This window comes from Spermophilus citellus, assembly GCF_964194105.1.
Source record: "Spermophilus citellus genome assembly, chromosome: 4".
NCBI lineage: Eukaryota > Metazoa > Chordata > Mammalia > Rodentia > Sciuridae > Spermophilus > Spermophilus citellus.
The window spans coordinates 134727174-134750405 of NC_138185.1; the positions used below are offsets into that span (position 1 = coordinate 134727174).

Below are 23232 nucleotides of genomic sequence, written 5' to 3' on the forward strand. Positions count from 1 at the left end.
AGAAAAGAAAAGACCAGGACCAGATGGATTCACAGCTGAATTCTACCAGACCTTTAAAAAAAGCATTAATGCTGTTGGTAAAGTGGCATGTTCCTGTAACCCCAGAGACCTGAGAGGCAGAGGCAAAGGATTGCAAATTCAAGGACAGTCTCAGCAACTTAGTAATACCCTATTACAAAAAAATAATAAAGGATGGAGATGTAGCTAAGTGGTAGAGTGCTCCTGGGTTCAATTCCCAATTAAAAAATAAATAGATAAATAACCCGACGACAACACCACCACCACTTATGCCAATGTACCATAAATTATTTCAGGAAACAGGGAGGAACACTTCCAAATTTATTCTATGAAGTCAGTATAACCCTGATAACAAAATCAGAAAAGGACACTTTAAGGAAAGAAAACTAGAGGCTAATATCCTTGATAAATACAGATGTAAAAATGCTTAATGAGATACTAGTGGGATGAGGTTGTGACTCTGTGATAGAGTGCTTCCCTAGCATATAAGAGTCACTGGGTTTGATTCTCAGCACCACATATAAATAAATAAAATAAAGGTCCATTGACAACTAAAAAAATTTTTTTTTAATTTCACTAGCAAATTGTAAGCAATACCACATTAAAAACACTGTATGACAAGGAACAATGGCACATACCTGTAATCCCAGCATCTTGGGAGGATGAAACAGGAGGATCTCAAGTTTGAGGCTAACCTCAGTAATTTAGCAAGGCTCTAAGCAATTTAGACCCTGTCTCAAAACAAAACAAAACAAAACATGGGCAGGTGGTGGCTGAGGATGTAGTTCAGTGGTAAAAGCGTTCCTGGGTTCAATCCCCAGTATAAAAAGAAGACGGTGGTACATCATGATGAATTTGGTTTTGTTCCAGGGATACAAGGATGGTTCAACATATCCAAATCAATGAATATAATATACTCTTAAATAGAATCTAGGACAAAAACCACATAATCTATCTTCTCAATAAATAAAGAAGACAACTTTGACAAAATTCAACAATAATTCATTATAAAAACTCTGAAGAAAATAGGAATAGTAGGAACTTACTTTAACATTATAAAAGCTATAGATGACAAACCCATAGCCAACATCATACTGAATTGTCCCGTATGCAGATGATGACCCTATATTTAGAAGATCCTAAAATCTCCACCAGAAAACTGTGGCTCAGGGTCGAATGCCCCCAAGTTCAATCCTCGGTACTCCCCCCGCCAAAAAAAAAAAAAAAACCCAAAATGAACAAAAAGGGATAGGGAAATGATTCAGTGGTAAAGCACCCTGGTTCAATCCCTAGTACCAAAAAAAAAAAAAAAAAAAAAGTGATCTACAGCTTCAATGTAATCCCATCAAAAGATCAAAATACCAATGATATTCCTCTCAGAACTAGAATTAAAATAAAATTATACTCCATGTATATATAATGTCAAAATACACTCTACTGATTTGTATATCTTTTTTTAATATTTATTTTTTAGTTTTAGATGGACACAATATCTTTTTTTTATTTTATTTTATTTTTAAGTGGTGTTGAGGATTGAACCCAGCGCCCCGCGCATGCCAGGCAAGCATGCTACCGCTTGAGCCACATCCCCAGCCCCTGGCATGTATATCTAAAAGAACAAATTAAAAAAATAAAAAGAAAAGCAATCCTAAAAATTTTAATGGAAGAACCAAAGACACATAAACCTAAAGCAATTCTGAGCAAAGTATAGAGCTGGAAGTATAGCAATATCAGCTTTAAATAATTCTCCAGAGCCAAATTAACAAAACAGTTTTACTTTGACATAAAAATAGACACACAGACTAATAGTACAGAATAGAATACATAAAGCAAATCTACATACAGTCATCTGATTATTCACAAAGGTGCCAAAAATTTTTGTTGAAAAAGACAGCTTCTTTAACAAATGGTGTGAGGAAAACAGACATCCATATTTAAAATAGATCCTTATTTTCACCCTGCACAAAAGTCAACTCAAAATGGATCAAAGGCCTTGATATTAGACCAGGAACTATGCAACTCCTAGAAGACAATGTAGAGTCAACACTCCAAGATTCAGTTGTAGGCAATAACTTTCTCAGCAGGATTCCTATACCTCAGGAAACAAAACCAAGAACCAATAAATAAAAAGGCATCAAACTAAAAAACTTCTGCACGGCAAAATAAACAAAAGCATTAAGAGACAACACATAGAATGGGTGAAAATTTTTGACAGTACTCTTCCACAAAGAATTAGTAGCTAGAATATATAAAGAACTAAAAAAAAAAAAAAATTACTACCAAAAAAAACCCAAAAAACAAATAACCCATTCAATAAATGGATTAATGAACAAACACATAACACAAATGGCCAATAATTACATGAAAAAATTTTCAACATTTCTAGCCATCAGGGAAATGCAAATCAAACTACACTGAAATTTTATCTCACTCCAATTAGAATGGCAATTATCAAGAATACAAATAATAATAAATGCTGGTGAGCATGCAACAAGGAGAGAAATCGTATTTTGTTGGTGGTAGTATAAATTGTTACAGCCACTAAGGAAATCATAAAGGTATGGAACTATCATATGATCCAATGATACCACTCAGCATAATATAGAGATATATGCATACCCATGTTTATAGCAGTGCACTTCAAAATAGTCAAGTTATGGAACTAGTCTAGGTATCTGTCAACAGATGAGTGGCTAAAGAAAATGTAGTAGATATATATACACACTGGAGTCTGATTCAGCTATCAAAAATGAAGTTTTGTCATTTGCAGGATAATGGATGGAACTGAAGAGCATCATGTTAAGCAAAATAAGCCAGGCTCAGAAAGTTAAGGATTAAATGTTTTCCCTTATATGTGGAAACTAGAAAGACTTTTTTTAAAAAGGAAAAGAAAAAAGGGGACAGGGAGGGATTCATGAAAATAGAAGGATAGACTAATTAGGGTAGACTAATCAGGCAGAGGGAGAGGGAAGGAGAACAGGGGAGATACTGGGGAATGAAGTTGACCAAAGTCTGTTATATGCATGTACAAATATGCCACAATGAAACCCACTATTATTATGTACCAATATAAAAATCTAGATAAATAAGGGCTGGGATGTAGCTCAGTGACAAAGTGCTTGCCTTGCATTTGTGAAGCCTTGGGTTCCATCCCCAGTTTCAAAAAAGAAAAGACAAAAAAAAAAGAAAAAACAATCCCTACCAAAAAAATAGAAAATAAAAAAATCTAGATAAAATATAAAGATATAATATAAATATAAAAATATAAAATCTAGATAAAATATAAAAATGAAATTCAGTTTAACATAGGCAAATCAATAAATGTAATTCACTGTATCGATAGAATTAAGGTCAAAAAATCACAAGTCATCTCAACTGATGCAGAGCAAGAAAGCCTTTGAAAAATTCAGCACCCATTCATGATAAAAACACTGAAGAAACTAGAGACAGAAGGAACTTACATCAACATCATAAAGGCTATGTACCACAAACCCAAGACCAATATGTAATGAATGGGGGAAAACACCAATTTTTTTTAAACATTTTTTTAGTTGTTGATAGATTTTTATTTTATTTATATATATGCAGTGCTGAGAATCGAACCCAGTGCCTTGCATATGCCAGCCAAGTGCACTATCGTTGAGCCCCCAGCCCCAGTCCTGAAAACACCAATTTTTTAAAAAAATGTGGAACAAGACAAGGATGTCCACTCTCACCAATCCTATTCAACAGAGTACTAGAAATCCTAGCCAGAGCAATAAGGCAAGAGAAGGAAATAAAAGGGATAAAACTAGGAAAGAAAGAATTCAAACTATTACTGTTTGCAGATGATATGATTCTATAACAAAAAGATCCAAAAAGCTTCACAAGAATACTGCTAGAATTAACAAAAAAAATTCAGCACAGTAGCAAGATACAAAATTAGCATACAAAAGTCAATAGCTTTCCCATACACCAATAATGAATCTGCTGAGAAAGAAAATCAGGAAACCAATCCCATTCACGATAGCCTCAATGAAAACAAAAATAAAAACTCAGGAATAAATCTGACCAAGGAGGTGAAAGACCTCTACAATGAAAACTATATAACATTGAGAAAGAAATCAAAGAAGACACAAGATGGAAAGATTTCCTGTTCATGGATAAGTAGGATTAATATTGTTAAAACAGCCATCTTACCAAAAGCAATATACAGATTCAATGCAATCCCCATCAAATGACATTGTTCACAGAACTAGAAAAAAAGTCCTACAATTTATATGGAAGAACAAAAGCAATTCTAAGCCTAAAAAGCAATGCTCGAGGCATCACAATACCTGACTTCAAGTTACAGAGATACAGTAACAAAATCTTCATGGTACTGGCATAAAAACAGACACATAGAGCAGTGAAACAGAATAGAAGATAGAGACAACTTCACATAGATACAGTCATCTGATCCAAAACAAGTTAGACAAAAGACACCCTTTTAAATAAATAATGCTAGGAAAATGTAGAAGAATAAGACTAGATCCTTATCTCTCACCTTGTACAAAAGCCAACTCAAAATGGATCAAAGACCTAGGAACAGATCAGAAATTATATAACTCCTAGAAGAAAATGTAGCATATAGGCATAGGCAATGACTTTCTCAACAGGACCCCTGAAGCTTGGAAAATAATACCTAGAATTAATAAATTGAATGGTATCAAATTAAAAAACTTCTACACAACAAAGGAAACAAGAATGTGAAGAAACAATCTATACAATGGGAGGAAAATCTTTGTTAGCTACTCTTCTGACAAAAGATTAATATCTAAATTTTTTTTAAAAAACGGAAAAAATTATCACCAAAACCCTAATTAATATATGGGCAATTCAGCTTGGGAGGCTGAGGCAGGGGAATCATGAGTTCAAAGCCAGCGTCAACAACAGCAAGGTGCTAGACCACTCAGTGGGACCCTGTCTCCCAACAAAATGCAAAACAGGGCTGGGGATGTGGCTCAGTGGTTGAGTGTCCCTGAGTTCAATCCCCAGTACCAAAAAAAAAAAAAAAAAAGAAAAAGAAAAACAAAGTGGGGAGCAGGTGGTCTCATAAAAATAGAAGAGAGACTAGTAGTGTAGAGGAAAGGGATAGGAGAAGGAGGAAGAGAAGGAAAGGGAATCACTGGGAAATTATAATGGCCAAATTACATTGTTACATCATGTGTATTATGAATATTTAACAACAAATCCCACTGTTATGTATAATTATAGCGCACCAATAAAAATATAAAATGCAAAATAAGAAAATTAAATAAGTTAGTTAAAAATTCATTGAAGGCATGTGGGGAAAAACAAGATAAAAAATTGAAAACAATGAAGAAAAAAACAATAATTATACATAATTGAACTTGGAAGATCAGATATTTATTCAGAGAAAACTATACAACACAGTGAGCCAAATGACGTATGAATAAATAGAGTCTAAAATGCAAAGAACAAAGATAGTAAATAGTACTTAGGTTATAGTAAACACATTTAATGAATAGAAAACAGATTTAATTAAAAACAAATTAAGTTTTCTGAAAACTAGTTTTAGAACTTAATAAATCAGATCAGGGTTAGAGCTCTAGTAGAGCACTTGCCTAGCATATAGGAGACTCTGGATGCACGTTCCAAAAAAGAAAAAGGGGAAAACAACAAAAATAAATAAACTGAAAGTGAATTTTTTTAAAGAAAATAGAAAAAAATAGCTTTCTTAAATTTTAAGGTAAGTTTAAATCAGTATAAAACAATAGTTTTCAAAACCATATGCTGAAGATAGCCGAGCACACTGGCCCATGCCTGTAATTTCAATGGCTAGGAAGCTGAGATAGGAGGATCACAAGTTGAAAGTTAGCCTTAGCAACTTAGTGAGGCCTCAAGCAACTTAACAAGATCCTGTCTCAAAATTTAAAGAATAAATAACAGGCTGGGGATGTGGCCCAGTGGTTGAATGCCCCTGGGTTCAATCCCTGATACAAAAGCAAAAACAAAAAACCTATATGCTCAGGCTGGGGATGTGGCTCAAGCGGTAGCACACTCTCCTGGCACGCGCAGGGCGTTGGGTTCGATCCTCAGCACCACATAAAAATAAAATAAAGATGTTGTGTCCACCGAAAACTAAAAAATAAATATTAAAAAAAAATTCTCTCTCTCTCTTAAAAAAAAAAAACCCATATGCTGAAGATAAAAACAAGAATCATCAAAAATGTACATTCTGGAGATAAGTTAAAATATTAAAGTAAAATCATTTAATTTTTTTTAAGAGAGAGAGAGGAGAGAGAGAGAGAGAGAGAGAGAGAATTTTTTTTTTAATTTTTATTTTTAGTTCTCGGCGGACACAACATCTTTGTTGGTATGTGGTGCTGAGGATCGAACCTGGGCCGCAGGCATGCCAGGCTAGTGCACTACGCTTGAGCCACATCCCCAGCCCAAATAATTTAACTTTTATAAAATAAAACAGAGGTAATATCCCCCAAAGGGAAAATAACAAATTAATAAGAATCCTGAAATAAAACAGTATTAGTATAGAGAAAGTTAATTTAGATCATTATGAATTCCAAGCAGGTCAAATAATCAATTAGAAAAAAGCCATTAAAAAAAATTTATAGGATATTTGTGCCTATAAAAAAATACTATTGGAAGAATCCAGAATGATGTTTTTTCTTTTATATTTTTTCTTTTTATTCTTTTATAATTTTTAATACCTTTATTTTATTTATTTTTATTCTTATGTGGTGCCTCACACATGCTAGGCAAGTGCTCTGCCACTGAGCTACAACTGTAGCCCAAGAGTGACATGTCTAACTATCAACAGATATAAAGCTTTTGCATCAATATATATAAGATAGATATACAAAAATCAGTCCAATTCTTGTGTGCTAACAATGTATAATATAAAAAGAAATTATAAAAACAATTTGATTTATAATAACAACAAAAATGAAAATGGGATTTGAGGTTGTGGTAACTGAGTGCTTTCCTGGTATGTGTGAAACCCTGGATTCGATCCTCAAAACTACATATAGATAGATAAATAAATAAAAATAAAGGTCCATCAATAACTAAAAAATTATACATTCAAAAAAATAATAAAAAGTTTAGGAATAAATTTAATCAAGACAGTCCAAGAATTGTACTCTGAAAACTATAAAATATTGCTGAAAGAAATTAAAGATAACCTAGCTAGGTGTGATGGTGCACACCTGTAATCCCAGAAACTAGGGAGTCTGAGGCAGGAAGATCACAAATTTGAGGCCAGCTTCAGCAACTTAGCAAGAGAGCCTGTCTCAAAATAAAAACCAAAAAGGATAGATTCCACAGTATCCCCTCAAAAGAAACAAACCTGAAAAAAATCCTACCATATACAAAAACTAATTTAAAATCGATCAAAGATTAACTATAAAGAGCTAAATCTCTAAAATTCTTAGAAGAAAATAAAGTGGGGGGGAAACCTTCATGACAGTATTTTGGCAGAAGACTCTTAGATATGATATCCCCAACCATGAATAACAAAAGAAGAAATAGATTAATTAAATGAGACCTCATCAAAATTAAAAACTTTTGTGCACTGAAGGATACTATCAAGAAAGTGAAATGACAACTCACAAAATGGACAAATATGTCTGTGAACAATGTATGTAATGAAGGTGCAGTATCCAAGGTATATAAAGAATTCTTACAGCTCAACAATAAAGACAAACAATCCAATTTTTTTTTATTTTATTGGTACCAGGGATTGATACTAAGTGTGGATAAACACTGAGCCACATTCCTAGCCCCCCCCCTTTTTTTTTTTTTTGAGACAGGGCATCATTAGGTTGCTTACAACCTTGCTAAGTTGCTGAAGCTGGCTTAAAACCTGTGATCCTTCTGCCTCACCCTCCTGAGCCACTGGGATTACAGGCGTATGCCACAATGCCCAGCTAAACAATCCAATTTTTTAAAAAGGCAAATGACAACAGACATTTCTCTAAAACAAATGGCCAAGAAGTCCCCGAAAAGTTATTCAACATCAGGACTGGGGTTGTGGCTCAGTGGTAAAGTGCTTGCCTAGGACATATGAGGCAATGGGTTCGATTCTCAGCACCACATAAAAATAAATAAAGGTATTGTGTCCATCTACAGCTAAAAAAAATATATTAAAAAAAAGATATTGGGCTGGAGTGGTGGCTCAGTGGTAGAGTGCACGCCTAGCATGCGAGAGACACTGGGTTCGAAACACAGCACCACATAAAAACAAACTAATGTTTCCACCTAAAATTAAAGATACATAAATAAATAAATAAATAAATATCTAAAAAAAAGATATTCAACATCATTAGTCATTATGGCTATGTAAATCAAAACCACAATTAGCTCACCTAAGTTGCTCTAGGCCCTGGGTTCAGTCCCCAGCACCCCAAAATAAGCAAAAAAAAACAAAACCCAAAAACAAAATGAGTTACCATTTCACATCCACTAGGATGGCAACAGAAAGAAAGACAGGAAAACAGGAGTGAGGAGAGATGAAGGGAAAGAGGGAAAGAAAATATTAAGTGTTGGAGAGGATGTGGAGAAACTATAATTCTTGTATATTGCTGGTGGGAATGTAAAATTGTACAGCTACTATAGAAAATAATTTGGCAATTCCTCAAAAAGCTAAACTAAGAATTACCATATGACTCAGCAATTCTACATCTAGGTACAAACCCCAAAGCATTAAAAACAGGTGTCAATAAAAACTTGTATGGGTATCTCCATAGTAGTGCTATTCTTTTTTAACTGAAGGCTTTTCTTTTATTACATCTAAAAGCTCTAGATAAAGAGGTAACATTCAATAGATAAACGATTTTTTTTAAGTTGTAGATGGACACCATTCCTCTATTTTTTTATTTATTTTTATGGTGCTAAGGATGAAACCCAGTGCCTCACATGTACTAGGTAAGTGCTCTACTGCTGAGTCACAACCCCAGCCCCAGGTAAACAAGTTTTCTTCCAATGCATGGAATAAATATTTTCACTTGGTACTTTTAAACAAATGGACATTGGTCTAATATACATCTTTAAAATCCATTTTACTGCTTTGGCATGCAGAATGGAAATTCTAAAAGAGAAAGTTTTAAAACAATGAATAACAGATTTAAGTTCATAGAATTTGTGGTAACTTTTATATCTGTTTATATACATTTTCCCCTTTGTTAATTAAAAATAGCAACACATTCTGGGAACTCCAGCTAGTCTCCCCCCTCTTTCTGAAATCCAAGCTTTGTGTTTAATTAAAAAACAGAATTCAACATGTACTGATAAAAAGAAATTCTTACTAAAATAAATACAAACACGCTTTAAAAGTCCTGAAGATCCTGAAAGTTTTATGTACTTGAAATTGTTTTAGAAACAATGCTATTTCCACATTTATTAATTTATAACAGGGATATATTTTCAATTTCACACATTTGTTTCAAAGGAAAATCTTCTGAAAGAAAACACATCTTTCAGAAGTATAAGTGAATCTTTCTTAAGTCAGTAATGATACAGAATTGTGACAGTCTAAATCAATAATAGAAAACATTTAAGACTCAAAACAATCAACCAAGTATGACATGATTAAGTATCAGTTTGTTTAAAAAAGACATATGTCCAACAAAACAAATGGTAATTAAAAGCCACTTCAACACTGCCAAACGCTGTTTTCTGTGTATCAGGTCTCTTACATGTGCACACACATACATCACTGCACAGAAGCAAGGATATATGCACACCATCATGAAAGTGCTACTCTTTTTTTTCTTTAATATTTATTATTATTATTATTTTTTTTTTTTTAGTTTTCGGCGGACACAACATCTTTGTTTGTATGTGGTGCTGAGGATCGAACCCAGGCGGCACGCATGCCAGGCGAGCGCGCTACCGCTTGAGCCACATCCCCAGCCCCAGAAAGTGCTACTCTTAATAGCAGGAAAGTAGAAACAATCCAAATGTCCATCAACAGATTAATGGATAAGCAAAATGTACACATACAGTGGAATATTATCCAGTCATAAAAAAAGGAATAAAGCACTGACACATGCCAAACAACCATGGCTGCAACTTGAAGACATTATGCTAAGTAAAAGAAGCCAGACACTAAAGGCCACCTATTTTATGATTTCTATAAATAACAATCCACAATACATGAATCCATAGAGACAGAAAGCAGATTAATAGCTGCCAGGGACTGTGGGCATGAGAGACCAGCGAATGACTATTTAATAGGTATGGGTTTTCTTTTGGGGTGATAAAAATGTTTTGGAACTAGAGAGTGATGATGATGATTGTACAACACTGTGAATGCATCACATGTCACTGAAATGTATACTTTAGTAAATTTTTTTAAAAATATTTTTTAGCTTTAGGTGGACACAATATCTTTATTTTATTTTTATGTGGTGCTGAGGATTGAACCCAGTGCCTCACGCATGCCAGGAAAGCACACTACTACTTGAGCCATATTCCCAGCCCTACTTTAGTAAATTTTATTACCACAACAAAAATTATTTTTAATTAAAAAAAAAAACACTTGCCAGGAGTGACAATACACAACTGTAATCCTAGCTGCTGGGGTGTCTGAAACAAGAGGGGGATCAAAATTTCAAGGACAGTATGTACAGTGGGGTATAACTGTCTCAAAAAGGCTGGGGATATAGCCAAGTGGTAGAACATTTACCTAGCTTCCATCCCCAATACAAGGAGTGGGGGAACCTTTTACATATAAAGCATAAAAATAAGTCTCATGTCAGAAAAGTTGCAAAGAAGAAAAATGTTATTAAAGCAATATATAAGAATTAGTATCCTGGGCTGGTGTTGTGGCTCAGTGGTAGAGCACTTGCCTAGCAGTGTGAGGCACTGGGTTCGATCCTCAGCACCACATAAAAGAAATAAAATAAATAAAGGTATTGTGTCCATCCACAACTAAAAATATATATTTTTTAAATTAGTGTCTTAATTATTTAAAAATATTTTATATAAATATACAGGACTAATCTACAAAGTTCTCAGGCTAAGTGGTCAAATCTGATATACACATTATATACCAGGAAATAATCCCAAGAAAACTCCTCACATAAAAATACAAGCCAACTAGGGCTATAGCACATGTGAGGTCCGGCAAACCCCAGCAACAGAAACAAAGCAAAACAAAAACATGCCAGCTAGGCCTGAAGACATACATCTATAACCCTAGCTACTATTCAGGAGGCTGAGGTGGAAGAATCACTTAAATCCAAGAGTTCAAAGCCAGTCTGGGCAAAAAAGCATAACACTATCTCAAAACAAACAGAAAAGACAAACAAAAATCCCCCTCCCAAAATAAAATAAAAATGAAATAATCAAAAAAGCAGGCTACACCAGGAAGGATATGCCTACTAAAATATCATTAAGAAAATCATGGGGCCAAGCTGTAGCTCAGTGATAGAGTGCTTGCCTAGCATGTATGAGGCACTGGGTTTGATCCTCAATACCACATAAAAACAATTAAATAAAATAAAGGTATTGTGTCCGTGTACAACTAAAAGAAAAAATATATATACTTAAAAAAAAGAAAATCATTATATTCTGTTTTTTTCCCAACAATGTCTCACCATGTTGCCCAGGTTTTCCTTGAGCTACTAGACTCTAAAGAGCCACTGTCAGCCTCACAGGTACCTTGGATCATAGATGTATGCCACTATACCAGGCTTCATTAAATTCTAAATAACTTATAAAAGAGATTAAAAATATCAATGTGGTCAGGCCAGGCCACAGGAAAACAGATAAGTATCTCCAGTGACACTATAAAATGTTCTAAAAAAATAATCTGACGGAGGCTGGTGTTGTGACTCATTTGCCTAGCATGCGTGAGGCACTGGGTTCAATTCTCAGCACGGCATATAAATAAATAAATAATATATATTAAAAAAAATAACAATCTGCAATATATAACAGGAACTAAGAAGCTAATTAAATGCTTTGATCCAGTAAGTTCATTCTTAGTACTATACTTTTAAAGGTATACTCAAAATAGGTGAAACAGGAAATAATTAAAAGAAAAAAAGATAGTCACAATCAACTAAAATGAGAAAATACAAAGAAATCTAAATAATCAGTAAGAAAGTAAAGTAGAGCCTACTGCACATTTGTAACTCCAGCTACTTAGAAGGCTGAGGCAGAAGGATTACAAATTGAAGGCCAGCCTCAGAAACTTAGCAAGACCCTGTCTCAAAACTAAAAAACAAAAAGGGCTGGGGATTTAGCTCAGTGGTAGAATGCCCCTGGGTTTAATCCCCAGTATTACAAAAAGAGAGAATCAGAGTAGAACTAAATTAACTATTCTTATTGCTTAAGTGCAACTTAATAAATGTAAATGTATTTGTGTATATGTGTGTGTGTGTGTGTGTGTGTGTGTGTGTTGCATGCCTGTGGTCACATTTACTAGGCTGAGGCAAGAGGAACACAAGTTCAAGGCCAGACTCTCAAAGTAAAAAGGGCTGGAATGTAGTTCTGTAGTACAGCACTTGCCTAGCATGCTGGAGGCCCTGAGTTCAATCCCCAGTGTACACACAATGACAAGTATATAACTATTTGATAAAAGACATTCAAGAAATAATTTCATTTTTAAATTAAGAGTTGTTGATGAGCCTTTAATTAATCAGTTAATTTTTTATTTATATGCATGCTGAGAATTGAACCCAGTGCCTCATGCATGCTAGGCAGGGACTTTACCACTGAGCTACAACTCCAGCCCACAAGAAATAATTTTAATTAAAGTAATTAAAAAATAGTATGTATTTGTGGCTCGGTGGTAGAGCAACTGCCTTGCATGTGTGAGGCACTGGGATTCTCAGCACCACATATAAATAAATGAATAAAATAAAGGTCCCTCAACAACTAAAAAATAAATTTTAAAAAATAGTACATGCATTGATTTATGCTTCATGGAAAATAATTTGTAGTTAAGAGTTTAAAAGTCAATAGGCTTTGCCAGGTATGGTGATGCATACCTGCAATCCCAGCAATTTGGAAGGTTGAGGCAGGAGAATCACAAGCTGGAGGATCAGCATGGGCAACTTAGTGAGACCCTCTCTCAAAATACAAAAATAATAAATAGGCTGGGGAATATGGCTCAGTGGTGGAGGGCCTCTGAGTTCAATCCCCGGTATTAAAAAAAAAAAAAAGAAAAACCAAGGAAGTCAATGTATGCAAACTATATATTTATATATGTGTAAAAACATGAATACTTGTTAAAAGACCAACAAATAAATTTTGAATAAATTCAAAAATAGTAACTGTCCAGTTTTCAACCTATAAGCAACCTATATACAAATAACTGACTACATACTACTCTGAAAAGTTATCATAGAAACCATCAAAAAGACAAACTAGAGCTTTTAGATATTCTGACTATTCAGAATTGAAGGTAGAAAGAAGACAGGAAAAGTAAGAATGAAAAGCACAGTTTAAGGGAGCTGACCTAAAGCTATACCCTCTAGCTCCAAATTTACTGGGCTACCAGAGGTTTTTCTTACATTTCCTGAGAACCCACCAACCAGAGAGTTATACAGATTAACAGAAATTGTCGATTTATCAAAATCAATATCTCTGAAATAATTAAGCAGCCATAGTTCACTATAAGAGTGCTAGGAATTTGTTCAATCTGTTTCATGTCTCTCCTAACACCTAAATGAAGCAAACTGTAATTGAAAGGAGAGGAGGAAGTAGTATTGACTACCCACTATGGCAATTCTCTCCAAAGTGTATGTTTCCCCCAGAATCCTCCATTTCTCAAAATTATTTTACTTTCCTTCCCTCTTAAAGTTTCCATTCATTAACCTAACAAAGTATATCTTTTCTCATTTCTGTAAAGAAGCTTAAATTCTTAAGAATAGTATTTAAAAAAAATAACTCAACTGAAATTTATAATTTAACAGTAAATAATATGATCAGCTTTTAAATATTTCTTTGTTTCTACCCATTTAAAACCTGCTTTTCAACAAATAAAAAACAAAAAATATCCTGCTTTTCTTTTAAATTTTAACACTATTATACTTTATATACATATAACTTCTCTACACAATCATTAAAGAATGTAATAATGAAGACCTTGATTCAGTCCTATAAACATTATATTCAAAGAAATCTTTTTAACATAGTATTCATCAATTGATTCTTACTTTGCTTCAATTTGTGGAAATCACTGACTCTATCCTTAGTGGCCTGCTTTAATATATCTGTTTGAATTCTGTGTTCACTCTCCAAATTTGAGCCTGGAATTAAACGCTGAAGAGGGTTGGAGGGGTTCTGTTTTGAAGTGCCAGGATTTCCATTGTGGTTTACATATGAACCTATGGTATAAAAACATCAAATTAAAAGAACGTTAATTCTTCTACAGAAGAATTTCATGAGAGCCCTCTTTTAGAAAAGTTAAGAAACATTATTATCTGACATTGGATAGTCATTTAGTCTTTTTGTTGTTGTTGTTGTTGTTTGTTTTTTAAGCTTTACTTTAATTACCAGTGTGGTTTCAGCTATGCAAAGTTTGCCAATCATTCACAAATGAGTATGTCCATTACCAATTATAAACCTATTCACCAAAGAGATATATACACAGTAAAAATCCAGACATTAATATAGCAATGATATCCATTTCTTTTCCTCTCTCCAAACTCCATATTGCTGTCAAAATTCTCTAAAATCCAACAAGGCTTTTGAAATTTCTAGTTTCTTCATTGCCTTCATCTACACAATGATTCACAATTAACTCTAGATTCTTTCTTAGCAGTATCTTCTTGATATAACCTCTCTTTCTCCCACCTCTCATTTTTCCCCTCATCAAAATCTTGATTAGATCCTTATTACTATTAATTTTGGAATCATAAACCTCTTGTGCCACTGATTTCTATATCTTTCCTTTCCATGATCTTCCCCAAAGCACCTCCTTTCAATAATTCTCATTTTAGAACCCTCTATAAAATCAAATAGGTATTCAATAGAAAACAAACATGGGATGGGGATATAGCTCAGTTGGTAGAGTGCTTGCCTCACATGCACAAGGCCCTGTTTTTTTCAATCCTCAGCACCACAAAACACACACACACATATTCATAAGCAACAAGTAAGGCCTTCTACACAGTAATAATTTGTAGAAGGCCTCAATAAGATAACTATGAATACAGTTTTTACCACAGAGCAACACCACCAGTTCTATGAACACATTCTGAAGGAAGGTTAATTTATATAGCTTGAAGGTCAGGCATGGTGACACATGCCTGTAGTCCCAACTATTCAGGAGGCTGAGGAAAAGGAATTGAGAGTTTAAGGCCAGTCTGAGCAACATAGGCAACACAGCAAGACCCTGTCTTTGAATGCTACTTCACTATACTGCTAAATGACATGTTTTATTCACTATATAACAATACATGACCAATAAGATGGTTTTTAAATGAAATGCCAAAAGAATAAGACTTCATACCTGGAGCCATATTTGGGGAAAGAGGTTGTCTAGTTGGAATATGGGAGATTGCTTGATGACTTTCATGCTGAGAAACCAAAACAGGGGGCTTTTTTAAAACTGGAAAAAAAAAAAAAAACATATTATTCCCAATTGACATGTTTTCTAAAAACCCAACTACTATAGCTGAGCATGGTAGTATATCCCTGTCATCCCAGTGACTCAGGAGACTGAGGCAGGAGGATCACAAGTTTGAGGCCAACCTCAATAATTTAAGAGGTCACTCAACAACCCAGCCAGATCCTGTATCAAAATAAAAAATTAAAAAGGCTGGGGAGGGGCTGAGGATGTGGCTCAAGTGGTAGCACGCTCGTCTGGCATGCGTGCGGCCCGGGTTCGATCCTCAGCACCACATACAAACAAAGATGTTGTGTCCGCCGAGAAACTAAGAATAAATAAATATTAAAAAAAAAAAAAAAAAGGCTGGGGAGGGGGGCTGGGGATGTGGCTCAAGCGGTAGCGCGCTCGCCTGGCATGTGTGCGGCCCGGGTTCGATCCTCAGCACCACATACCAACAAAGATGTTGTGTCCGCCAAGAACTAAAAAATAAATATTAAAAATTCTTTCCCTCTCTCTCTCTCTCTCCCCCTCTCTCTTTAAAAAAAAAAAAAAAGGGAGGGGGCTGGGATTGTGGCTCGGTGGTAGAGCACTTGCCTAGGATGTGCAAGACCCTGGGTTCAATCAAAATAAATAAATGAAGATATTGTGTCCAACTACAACTAAGAAATAAAAAAATAAATAAATAAAAGGGCTGGGGAGCCTATAATCCCAGTGACTCAGAGAGACCCTATCTCAAAACCAAAAATAAAAAAGGGCTGGGGATATAGCTCAGAGGTAGAGCACCCCCAGGGTTCAATACCCAGTACCAAAAAAGAAAACAAAAACAAACAAACAAACAAAAAACCCACCTTGAATCTATACTACACTAATCTTATGATGCTTATTCTAATTTTTTAATCCTGAGAGCTGGTAAGCTAAATCATTTATGGTTACTAAATGATACATTATACCACCCATTATAGAATTTTCATGATTAATAATCTGATCAGAAAATAAGCTTCATAACAGTATGAACTCTGTCTTGTTGATTACTATATCCCAACTATTTACAATAGTGTCTGGAACATAATAGAAACTCCATGAAGATTTGAATGAATAGAAATATAAATCTCTTCAGATATAGAGAATTTCAGCAGTGAGACCTTTTAATATAGGTGGTACAAATAAAATTTAGCATTTACAGATTAGACAAAACATTAACAATATGCTATCCTTACTTAACAGTGGTCCCTTCACCTTCTGAATATAGCCCTTATTGCTCTAAGGCTTATTTTTTTTTTAGAAAAATTTTTTTCTCTCTTCTCCTCCTCCCCCTCCCCCCTCCCTCCTGCTTCCTAACAAGATTAGGGAGACAGTGTTATGTTTTCTTCTCCTAGTTAATTGATTTTGAACACACCCACAGAAGGAAGGAGATGCCTGCAGGGGATTTGGGAAATGAATATCTCCCAAATTAACAAGTAAATCCCAAAACACCATCAGGGCACCCAGGGACCTGCTACCAGAGTACACCTGGAATGTAACCCTTGAAGAGTTCCTTTAAGACCACCCCCCTGCCCCTCCGGATCGGGTGAGTCACAGCTTTGGGGACCGGAGTCCCCTATGTTTCTCCTTTGCTAGCAAAGCAATACACTTTCTTTTTTTTTTTATCCATAATTCCAGTTTATTAAATTCATATTTTAACAAGTGAATTTCTTAAAATGAACTGTTCAAAAATTACATTTTTAAACTTTCTTCTTCCCTTTTCTCAAAACTGTGTCCTTATTATTGGCATTGTTTGGCATTGGGGGCAGGGATTGAGCTTTCAGTTATACTTAGTTGCTCAGATTTTAAATCAAACTTGCCAGCTATGGTAGTACAGGCATCTCAGCTACTTGGAAGGCTGACACAGGAGGATCACAAAGACAGCCTCAGAAACTTTGGGAAGTCCTGTCTCAAAATGATTTGAGTTTGTAAATGTTCCTACAGAAAATTTAGAAATGTAGAAAAGCACAAATAATATTTTTTGGCATTGCTGAGAATTTAACCAAGGATCTTGAACATGCTGGGCAAGTGCCCCACTACAGAGACATATCCCTAGCTTTACAAAGAAATTTAAATTTAACTGTAATTCCTCCATTTAAAGATAATTACTACTATAATTTGGAGTGTGTGTCTCTGGTGTGTTTTTTCTTTTTTTCTATGCATTGTATTATCCTATGACTTAAAGAAAATTAGGATCTTCTCTATATCATTTGGTTGGTTTCTTTTTGAGACAGGGTCTTGACATGTTGCCCAGGCTGGTCTTGCACTTATGATCCTCCTGCTTTACTCTCCTGAGCAGCTGGAATTACAGGCATGTGCCATGACACCCAGCTGTATATGTTACTGTTTTATAAATGATTTTAATTTCACATTTTATACGTATTTTCCATGTCATTCCATTTCTTCTACAATATTCCCAAATATTCCTGAATCAAAAAAAATCTGACTTTTATGGGACTTGTTAGAGATGCCTGTATAAAGGACTACCACAAGGACTTTATGGCCTCATTAAATGCATCAGTTAAGCCAGCTGGCCGACTTTTACTTCTAGGAAAATGTAAACATAATTTATGTCCTGTAAATACTTTGGTTCCTATGTTTTTACTTTGCTTTTTATTTACGGTTTTCTTTAAAAGTTCCTTTAAAAAAACTCCAGACTTGTTTTTGTTGAACTAAAGAGGTAACTTATTTATAGGTATAATTTATTTATACCTAGGATAGGATAATTAGATTTTCCAGTGGTCAAAATTAATAGTAATAGTTAATGGTACAAAAATAAATAGATCTAGAAAAATGCTAGTGGATTTGAGAAAACTAAGGGTGCTAACGTTATCCTCCAATTTTGTATAAGGTTCTTCTGACTTTTTTCTATGTATATGCAAATATATAATTTTTTCCTGCATAAAAATTAGATTATAGGGGCTGGGGCTCAGTGGTAGTGCACTTGCCTGGCATGTATGAGGCACTGGGTTCAATTCTCAGGACCCCATATAAACAAATAAAATAAAAGTCTCTCAACAACTAAAAATATTTTTTAAAAATGAGATTATATTATAATCACTCTCTTGAAAGTTGCTTTTTTCATTTTAAAAACAAGAGCTAGGCTGGGGATGTGGCTCAAGCGGTAGCACGCTCGCCTGGCATGCGTGCGGCCCGGGTTCGATCCTCAGCACCACATACCAACAAAGATGTTGTGTCCGCCGAGAACTAAAAAAAATAAATAAATATTTAAAAAAAAAAAAAAAAAAACAAGAGCTAGGGCTGGGGTTGTGACTCAGTGGTGGAGCACTTGCCTAGCACATGTGAGGCACTGGGTTCAATCCTCAGCACAACATAAAAATAAATAAATAAATAAAGGTATTGTGTCCATCTACAACTAAAAAATATTTTTTTAACAGAATCAGAGATATCTTTGTATGCCAATAAATATGGCTCAACATCATTTTTTTTTTTTCTTAGTAGTAGTACTGGGGGTTGAACCCAGGAGACCTCCACCATTGAGTCACAACCCTAGTCCTTTTTATTTTATTTTGAGACAGGGTTTGGCTAAATTGCTGAGGCTGCTCTCTCACTTGTGATCTTCCTGCCTCAGCCTTGGGTCGCTGAGATCACAGGTGTATACCACCTTACTCAACTTCAACATCACCATTTTGGGGGGAGTACTGGGGATTGAACTTAGGGGCACTCAGCCACTGAACCATGTCCCCAGCACTATTTTGTATTTGATTTAGAGACAGGGTCTCACTGAGTTGCTAAGCATCTCTCCATTGCTGAGGCTAGCTTTGAACTCAAGATCCTCCTGTCTCAGCCTCCCGAGCTGCTGGGATTATAGGCATGCCACCTTGCCCAGCGATTTCATCATTTCTTATATGAATCATGATTTTGGTGTGGTATCTAAAAAGTTATCACAATATCTAAAGTTATCTTGGGTTTCTCTCCTAGTTCTATACTTTTTACATTTAGGCCTCTAATTCAATTTTTTTTTTTCAATAACGGAGGCTGAAACCAGGGATGCCATATTATTGAATCACATTATTTTTTATTTTGAGATAGGGGCTCACTAAGATGCCCAGGCCTCCAATAATCCTACTGCCTTAAACTCCCAAATTGCTGGGATTACAGATATATGTCATCATATCCAGCTCACATTAATTTTTATGAAGATCTGTATCTAGATTTTTTTGGGGGGGTACTGGGAATTGAACCCAGGGGTGTTTTATCACTGAGCCAACTCTCTTTTATTTTGAGATAGGGCTCTATATTGCTGAGGCTGTCCTCAAAATTGCAATCCTCCTGCCGCAGCCTCTTGAATTGCTGGGATTATGGGTATGCACCACCATGCATTGCTATTTCAGTACCATTTTTTGAAGACTATCTTTGTTTTGTTGTATTGACTTTGCTATTTTGTCAAAAATCAATTTACTATATTTATGTGGATCTGTCTCTGAGTTCCCTTTCTATTCTATTGATCTAAATGTCTACTCTTTTGCCAACACCATAGTGTCTAGATTACTGTGACTTTACAATAGGTTTTGAAGTTAAGTAGTGCCAGTTCTTCAACTTTGTTTTTCTCCTTCCATATTATGTTGACTATTCTGGGTCTAATGATTCTCCATATAAACTTTACAATCAGTCTGTCAATACCCATATAATAACTTGCTGGGATTTTGATTGGGATTGCATTAAATTACAAATCAAGATGAAGAACTGACATCTTGACAATATTATCCATGAACCTGGAATATTTGCCCATGTATTTCATTATCCTTTGATTGTTTTCATCTAAATTTTGTAGTTTTACTCACAGGGATTTTGTACATATTTTGTTAAATGTATACATAAGTATTTCATTTTGGGGGTGCTAATATAAATGTTTCATGTTTTAAATTTCAAATTCCACTTTCTCATTGCTAGTATATAGGAAAGTGATTAACTTTTTGTACTTTAACCTTGTATCCTGCAATATTTTCATAATTGTTTATTAGTTACAGGAGTTGTTATTTTTTGTTTTGTTTTGGTCCTGGGGATTTAACCCAGAGGCGCTCAACCACTTAGCCACGTTCCCAAACATCTTTTCTTTTTTTGTTGTTTTTTTTTTTTTGAGACACCATCTTGCTAAATTTGCTCAAGATCTTGGTAAGTTGCTGAGGCTGGCTCTGAACTTCTGATCTTCCTGCCTCAGCCTCCTGAGCTGCTGGGACTACAGTGTGTACCACCACACCAGGCCAGGAGTTGTTTTTTGGTTCTTTTGGATTTTCTAAGGAAAAGATCATGACATCTACTAACAAAGATAATTTTATTTATTCTTTAACAATCTGTATACCCTTTACTTCTCTTCTTGTCTTATTACATTACTAAGGTTTGCAGTAGTAAATGTTGAAAAGAAGTGATAAGAAGGTACATCCTTGCCTTGTTTAGTGCGAAAGCTTTCTCACCATTAAATATGATATTAGCTGTAGATTTTTTTCTAGATATTCTATATCCAGTTGAGGAAATTTTTCTGTATTCTTAATTTACTTAAGAGTTTTTATCATGAATAGTATTGGATGTGTCAAGTATTTTTTTTCCTGTATCTATTGACAGTCATAATTTTTTTTTCTTTAGTCTAGTGATAAGATACTGATTTTTTGATGTTGAACAAGCTTTGCACACCTGGGATAAATTCTCATTTGGTTAGCTGTGTCATTCTTTTTATACATTATAGATTCAATTTACTAATATTGTATTGAGGATTTTTACATCTATATTAAGTTGAGATTCTGGTCTATAGTTTGATTATAATAGCTTTGTCTGGTTTTGGTACAAGGTAATAATGGCATAAAAAATGAGTCAGAAAGCATTCCCTCTGCTTCTGTCTTCAGGAAGTTATAGAGAATTGGTATAATTTTTTTTCCTTCAGTATTTGGTTCACCAGTGAACCCATCAGGGCTTGGACCTTCCTGGTTCAGAAAGTTATTAATAATTGATTCAATTTCTTTAATAGGTAAATCTATTCAGACAGTCTATTTCTTTTTGCAGAGTTTGGCAGATTGTTTCCTTGAAGGAATCAGTACATTTCATCTAGGCTATCAAGTCTGTAGGTATAGGTTGTCCTTTACTATAATGTTCTTGGGATCTGTAGTGATAGCCTTCTTTCATTTCTATAGCAGTAGAAATTTATAGTAGATTTTTTCAAAGAACCAGCTTTCAGTTTCACTGATTTTTGTTCTGCTTTCAATTTCACTGATTTCTACTCCAAATTTTTATAATACCTTTTCTTCTGTTTACTTGGGATTTAATACACGCTTCTTTTTCTAGATTCCTAAGATGGGAACTTCCTGATGTTAGACCTTTCTTCTTTTCCAATATGTACATCTAATGCTATAAATTTCCCTCTAAGCATAGCTTTTGCTGCATCCCACAAGTTGTGCTTTTGTTTTCATTTAATTCAAAATATTTTAAAAATTTCTCTTGATATTTCTTCTTTGTCCCATGTGTTATCTATAAGTGTGTTGTTTAAATTCCACATATTTTAGAATTTTCCAATTATTTTTTATTGCTTTTCTCTAGATTAATTCTACTGAGATCTGAGAATGGATATTATATGATTTCTACTCTCTGAAATTTGTTGAGATGTATTGTATGATTCAAAATGTGGTATAATTTGGTGAGTGTTCCATGTGAGGTTGGAAAAAATGTATATTTTACTGTAGTTGGATGAAGTAGTCAATAGATGCTTATTATGTCTAGTTGGTTAATACACTTTTATCTTATTACCTTAAAAATTTTTTGAATAGGTAATTTACAAATATTATATAAAATGTAAAAGGTTCAGAAGGTTGTATAGTGAAAGTAAGTCACATTTTCATCCCTGTCCCCAGTCTTCATTCCTAGAAGACCACTCTTACCAATATTAATCTAGAGAAGCGCTGTCCAATAGAACTTTCTGCAATTATGGAAACATTCTATATCTATGCTGCCCAACACAATAGCCACTAACTGCAGGTGACCATTGAGCACTGAAGCAGAGCTAGTCTGACTGAGGAACTGTATTTTATTTTTATTTAAATTTTATTTAAATGTAATGAATTTAGCTGTGTGTGACCAGTGGCTACTCTATTAGACAGTGAAGATTTAGAGATACTCCTAATGCAGTGGCTTTCTTCCTTAGATACAGAATTCATTCACCTAGTGAGCACTTAATCATTCAATGCCCAAGCTGCACCCCAGATCAAATATACCAAAATCTTTAGAGTGGGTCTCAGGAGTTGGTATATTTTTTAAAGCTTCCCCATAGCACAAGGGAGCTGGTGTTATGGCTCAATGGTAGAATCCTTACCTAGCACATGTGAAGCACTGGGTTCGATACTCAGCACCACATAAAAATAACATCTAAAAAAATATTTAAAAAACAAGAGAGAGAATATAAAATTTAGGCAAACATGGGCTGGGGTTGTGGCTCTTCGGTAGAGCACTTGCCTAGCACGTGTGAGGCCCCAGATTCGATCCTCAGCACCACATAAAAATAAATAAATAAAGGTATTTTGTCCAACTACAACTAACAAGTAAATATTTTTTAAAAAAGTAGGCAAACAAGGTTGAAATCTGTTATGGAAAATTAAAATTAATTATTTCATATATAGGTTAGA

The 23232-nt window shown here is 34.6% G+C and overlaps 1 protein-coding gene and 1 long non-coding RNA gene across 4 annotated transcripts in view; one reads left to right on the forward strand and one right to left on the reverse strand.

Annotated features, from left to right (window-relative positions):
* Nucleotides 1–23232, forward strand: part of LOC308646149 — a 90786-nt gene that overhangs the window by 39497 nt on the left and 28057 nt on the right. The window lies entirely within an intron of this gene.
* The window catches only part of GOLM2 (golgi membrane protein 2), a 113378-nt gene that overhangs the window by 26626 nt on the left and 63520 nt on the right, over nucleotides 1–23232 (reverse strand). For both annotated transcript variants that reach the window (XM_081288803.1, XM_081288802.1), the window contains exons 7-8: nucleotides 15485–15583; nucleotides 14187–14357 (exon numbers count right to left, since the gene is read on the reverse strand). In XM_081288803.1, the coding sequence (XP_081144929.1) occupies nucleotides 14187–14357; nucleotides 15485–15583 (270 nt within the window). The remainder of the gene's footprint in view (nucleotides 1–14186; nucleotides 14358–15484; nucleotides 15584–23232) is intronic.